General features: G+C 36.9%; 1 protein-coding gene across 1 annotated transcript; it reads right to left on the bottom strand.

Moving 5' to 3' along the window:
* Positions 1-697: 697 nt before the first annotated feature.
* SLN (sarcolipin) lies at positions 698-5,428 on the bottom strand. Its single transcript, XM_060018017.1, has 2 exons — positions 5,353-5,428; positions 698-1,760 (listed from the first exon to the last, which is right to left on the bottom strand). The coding sequence occupies exon 2, from the start codon at positions 1,683-1,685 to the stop codon at positions 1,590-1,592; it is 96 nt and encodes a 31-aa protein (XP_059874000.1). The 5' UTR covers positions 1,686-1,760; positions 5,353-5,428; the 3' UTR covers positions 698-1,589.
* Positions 5,429-6,528: the final 1,100 nt, after the last annotated feature.

Genomic DNA, 6,528 nt, shown 5'->3' with positions numbered 1-6,528 from the left:
TGTGCTAATCCCACAATTCTAATCTGTTAAATCTGTGGAGACCACAGACTATAGCATCGGCATCACTAAGGAGCTTGTTTAAAATGCAATATCTCAGGCCTCAGTCCAGACTGTATCAGAATCCAAACTGAATTAGAATCTGCATTTAAAAGGGGCTTCCCAGTGATTCATAATCACATCAAAGTATGGGAAGTACTGGTAGGTATCAGTGATTCTCACCTCTGGCTACACAATATAGTTATCTAAAGGACTTTCAAAAAATGCAAATTTTTGGGTTCTACCCCCTGAGATTTTTATTTAATTGGTCTGAGGAGGACTCAGAATAAATATTTTGAAAAATCACCCCTGAGTACATAAACTGTGCTGCCAGGGATGAGAATCACAATGCTAAGTAGGCAATGGCAATGATAGGCTAAATTCAGCAAGGAATGCCTTTATGAGAGGTGCTATGAAAAATAAGGTTTAACAATATTCCTTTTCTCCATGGTTACCTCGGAATTGGCACAGGGAACAAATGTGATCTGTCTAGTGTGGGGTATTCTAGTAGCATGTTTAAGAAATGTCTATTTCATGTCTCTTCCATAAACATATATGTTGCATTTTTTATTCTCTCTTTGTTAATACTGTAGTTTATTAGTAACTAGCTCTATTTGCATAATGACAATAACCAAACTGGAATATGCTACTCTTAGAGACATGACTCATGTTTTATTTTAACTCAGTGACAAATAATTTTAAATATTTATATTAAAGCAAACATGGAGATATTACAGAGTAAAATATACATTTTTTGTGAATTTTAATAAAACACAAGGCTTCAAAGAAATTTTGTGCTTTTAGTGGACATTTCAGGCTGTGCTCCAAACCTCCTAGTAGAATGGATTTATTTTCCCTCTGCCCTTGGGACTAGTTCAGAGGGAAAGTTTGAGGAGCACTGAACCAATGGAATTATTTGAAATATGACATTCTTAATTGACTTTCAAATTAAGACCTTTCAAATTAAGGTTTCAAATCCTCAGCAGTTGGAGGATCTTGGCTTATCTCAAATGCTAGAAATACTGTAATATTTGTCACTTCAATCCCAGCCAAGGGTCAAATGCAGTATCACAAATAGAAGGTAAAATAAATTCTAAAAGTCATTTTTGGGGGTTGACAACTTTATTCACATGATAGCTATAGGAGCTGACAAAGACTTCCTTTAACAATTTCTTTCTTCTGGCAGTTGATTTAGAGTTTGGTTGCTGAGTGTGGGATGAAGGGATGTGTGGTGAAACACACCAGGCGCTTGTTAGAATTCTATGTCATCAGGAATCTAGTTTATTTTTAACCTTGTGGCTTGTCTGACACATTTGCAGTAAGAGTTGGGGAATAAATCTAATGCTCCCTGGCAAACACTTGGCAGCCATTGAGAGTAGCATCTTTAGAGATCACACAATCAATCCTAGCACTGGAGGCAGCCCAAATATTGTGCGAACAGGTCAGAAGTGCTGTGGGGTGCCAGAAAAGGCATCCCATGACAGCAGTGGGATCTCAGCACATACAGAAGACAGTTCTGGAGTGTTGCAGTCAATTCCAGGAGCTGTGGTATCTCAGTACTGATAGGATCTCACAAGGAGCCATATAAGGATAACTGTAATCAGGACAACGGTGAAGTTGAGACACAGCTCCCTGGTGGATCGTTCCATTCTCAGAGCAGCTTGGTGAGAACTGAAGGCAGACTTCTGAGGGCACACAAAAGACCTCCTGCTTGTCCTTACCTCCTAACCGAAAGTAACAAAGAAAACATGAGAAATTAGTGAGCATTCTTTCCTCAAAGGAAACAGAAGCATTATGGAAGAGGAACGTGTTGGCTGAATTGTGTCCACCCTAAATTCACATGTTGAAATCCTAACCCCTAGTATCTTGGAATCTGACTATATATTTTTTATTTTTTTATTGAGGAATGTGACTATATTTGGAGATAGTGTCTTTCAAGAGGTAATTAGGCTAAAATGAGGACATTAAGATTGGTCCTAATCCAATATGACTGGTATCCTTAAAAGAAGAAGAAATTAGGACATAGACATGTACAGAGCAAAGACCATGTGAAGACACAGGGAGAAGATGGTCATATGCAAGCCAAGGAGAGAGGCCCCAGATGAAATCAGCCCTGCCAATACTTTAACTCAGATTTCTAGCCTCCAGACTGTCTTTGGACTAGAGCTGTTACCCTTCCCTGGGTCTCCAGCCTCCCACCGACCTTGCAGATTTTGGACTTGCCAGCCTCCACAATCACATGAGCCAATTATATCACACACACACACACACACACACACACACACACACACATACACCCTATTGGTTCTGTTTCTCTGAAGAACCCTGACTTATGCAGAGATCCTGGCTTTTTTTCCTTATGTCAAAACGACCAACATAGTCCTCATTATATTGTTGCTTTGACAAAATAAAAAATATTACATTTTTCTCTCTCCAATTTCTGTGTGTGTGTCTGTGTGTGTGATTGCTTTGCTAACTTAGAGTACCAGCAAGCAAGGTCACCAAAACAGAAAACATGTTGTGGTTTAGTATTGTTCTTGCTTTGAATTACATATAGAAGTAGGATACCATAAATTTTCAGTTTCAGGCTGCCCTATCTTTGTCTAACCCTGTGAAAGCATGAACTAGTTCAACAGCTGCTTGGCCTCTTAAAAAAGCCCTGCATTGAGCACAGAGCTTACTGGGGTCAAACAAAAGTCCCTCACATAACAGGCACTCAGTCCAAAGAGCAAGTGTAAACCACATGAGTACTTCTATTTCAACAAGGGCTTGTGCCAGCTATTTTTAGTCAAGTCCAGAATGTGCCTATATTGTAAACACTTCAAAAAGCAAGGGTGGTATCTTTATAGTCTGTACAGGTAGTACATGCAGGAAACCATACTTTGAGAACATAAAAGTATTGCCTCCAGTGATGTGGCATAATTGGTACTGTGTATATGCAAGCCAAATGAAATTAAAGATAAAATTTTAAATATTTAGGACAAAAGTCTACTATGGAGTGAAAAAGTTTAGGGGGAAAGAGCATTTTGTTTATTTGCTAAGAGTGGAAGTTCAGGGGGCAAGAAATGTTGTTAGCAAGATTTTGGCCTGAATGGTATTTTTAACCATCTAACCTGACTGAATTATTAATTGTAATTACTGTATTTGTTATATTATTAGTGTACCAAATTATTAATTGTATAAACCAGCTGAATAATCCTTTTTCATATTATGTAATTGTTGGTATAACAACCAAGTTCAAATAAGATGATATCAACCAGTAGGTTGTTGAATCTTAGTTTAAAATATGACCAATGATAACTGATTTATGTTTCATTTTCCTTTTAATTCTTATTCATATTTTTGCCCTCCACGTGAAGGACATAGTAAATTTCCAATGAAAATCTTTACAAATTTGTTTGAATGAGAAAGTAAACAGAAGAAAAGGAAGTAGAGAGAATGTGTGAGAATGTACACAAGAGCAGAGGGGAATAGGAAGGTAAGGAGCTTAGGGGTAAAGGAATCTAATCTAAAGACACTAAAGCAGATTCTTCCTTATAAATTTATTAATAAAATTGAACCCTGATTCAAACACAAATTTGTTTGGGTAAGTTCTGAAGAAATACAGAGATATGCAAAAAATATGCATCCCTATTTATAATGATCAAAACAACCCAATTCAGGGAGGGCAAAATAACCATCTCACCAAATCTTATTAGATTAAAGCTCTTAAGTAAAGGGAATCGTGGATAGTGGCCCAACAAGAACATACTCAGAAAATGTTGATGAAAGTTGTCCACAGCTTTGTTAATGTGACCTTCACAACAACTTTGTGACCTTTACAACTCAGGCAAGTTTTGTCTTGATTTTTCTCTCTCCCAAGATTATAGGTGAGAAACTGACTTTTAGAGAGATGTTAAGTTGTTTCTGTAATGACACATAGGAAGTTACAGGCAGAACTAGAACTGGCAGACTGGAAATAGTTGCTGGAATTGTGGTTACTCCATAGGAGTGATTACATGAATGAGTTATTACTGCAAATAACTGTCCTGGCTAGTGTAAATTTTCGACTTTTGGGAAAACAATTTCACATTTTTAAATTAAGATTAATAATGCTCATTCCCTTTTATCCAGCTATTTCACTACTACTCTAGAAACTCAAGCACATATATACCTGGATACATATACAAGAATGTTCACAGCAACATTTTCATATTATTCCTAAGCTGGAAACAACTCAAATGTTCATCAACAATAGAATGGATGTGAATTGTGGTATAGTCATACACTGGAATGCTATAGAGCAAAGAAAATATATGAACTACAGCAACACATAATAAGACGGGTGGATTTCACAAACATAACTATTGGGCAAAAGAAGAATTTACAAAGAGAAACACAGAATGTGATTCCATTTCTACAAAGCCAAAAACAGGAAACTTAATTATATTGTTTAGGAATGCAGAGATGATAAAACTATAAAGAAAAGAATGGATAAGATTATCTCAACAATTAAGATGATGATTACCTATGGTGGGGCAAAAGGGGAAGGTGATGAAGAATGGACTTCTGGGGTGCTCCAATGATCTATTTCTTGGCCTGGGTGATATTTATACAGGTGTTGCCTTAAAATGATTGTTCAAACGGTATGTATTATGCACTTTTCACAATTTTTTCAATAGTCTCTGAATTGACAGGCTACCCATAACACTTATTTATTTCCTATGGTTTACCTCTTACTATTTCTTGCACTTTGATGGTGAACGTAAACATTTGTTTTTTTATGTATATTTTTAAAATAATAAAACACAGCATTAAGGTGAGCATTTCTAATGAATCCAATTCAATCAACACATATGCTAACTGTAGGGGGTGGACTCTACTTTCACACACATTTATACCAAAGTTAAGTAAAACCTCAGATCAGCGATCTTCCATTTTTCTGCTGTTAACCTGCAAAGACAATTTTGGCTTCATTTTGAATCTTTCCTGAAGTCAAGATCACACCATATGATCTAAAGTGATTGCCATATGGTGAAATAAAAAACTCTGAATAAATTGTTTGACATTGACTTTCTTTGAATGGACACTTTGAAAAGATGGAAGACATACTTTATGATATGGAAAAAAAAATTTTAATTGGAAGGGAGAAAATGCATAACAAGGTAAAAAAAAGGAAAACAAGAATCAATAATATTCACTTTCTACTTTAAGAAATACTGTGTACAATAGGCATTGCCTATTTTATTAAGAAATGTAAATATTCCTCTGCTTTTCTCATTTGCAACTTGTACACGTATACACACTGTATGCTAAGCTTAAAAATCCTGCTGTTACCTGAACAGGGTCAAGGATACACTGGGCTGCAGTAGGCTTCTCCTCTCTCTCTCTCCAACGTGGGCTCCAACTCCTGCTCGTCTCCCAGGCTGTCTGGACTCCTGGGCTCTGGGCAGGGCCTAAAGTAGCCTGAGGGAGGTGGCAATCACTGTGATGTCACCGATGAAACATCTCGAAGGAACAACCTCCAAAGGTTGGAGGCTATTTGTGTTTAGGGGGACATGGAAATGTGTTGACTAAGGCTCTTCCTTTGGCTGCCAATTTGTGTTAAAAGCCCAGGGACTTAAAATCTTTTCTTTCCAGTTGACTTTTGGTACAATTGATGTAGGTTTTAAACTCATCTTTTACATCTTCATGAGTATCTCTAACATGTTTAAAACATTGTAAACCGAGAGTGACAGACTAATATTAGCAAATCTTTGCTGCATTTGGCTGCCCCCCCACCCCCACTCAGCATATGAGGGTGTAAAAATGTGACTTCATTTAACCACCCATATTTTCAGCTTTTTGAAATGTGAAGAATTCTCTGCTTTGCGCATGCACACCCCAAACCACACACACGCACCAGAATTCAACAGGCATCTTTTACCTCCTTCAAAATTGACTTTAGTCCAAGTGGTGAAAGCTATCTCCCCAGTCACCTGTTCCACATAACTTTCCAGCTAAGTTACACATTAATATACAGTTTCATCTGAAACAACTGTGGAAGCCATGGTATATATATATATCTCTGTCAATATACTAATACAGCAGTAAACCCATACTGTAAACTTCAGTCATTTGGATAGATAGGGGGTAGCAGGAGAACTGGTCAAAACTAGTGAAAAACATGAGTTATAGGACATATCTGAAAGAAATAAAACTGTATAACTTTCAAATATAAACATTAACTAAAACTAGACTACTAAAATGAGTTTGTAATCAACTTTTCAGGTGTCTGGAGGTAAATGGAGCCTCTGAAGTGTTTAACTGAACTTGAAAACCTATCAATTAAACATGACCTTAGCAATTGTGCTTGTTCATCAGATTCTTTCTTTACAGATAATAGAACAAACCTCCCCTCTGAATTCCCAGTTAGGGTTAATCAAAATAATACATTCCCAGAAGACATAAACAAAATTCCCTATTTAGTTGTGTTCATAGCCAAACCTTTCCCCATCGTTTCTCATGCACTAG

The sequence above is a fragment of the Delphinus delphis genome, chromosome 8 (genome assembly GCF_949987515.2).
Source record: "Delphinus delphis chromosome 8, mDelDel1.2, whole genome shotgun sequence".
Classification (NCBI taxonomy): domain Eukaryota; kingdom Metazoa; phylum Chordata; class Mammalia; order Artiodactyla; family Delphinidae; genus Delphinus; species Delphinus delphis.
Note: the sequence above shows the minus strand (reverse complement) of the source record. Positions and strands in the feature narration are given on the sequence as shown.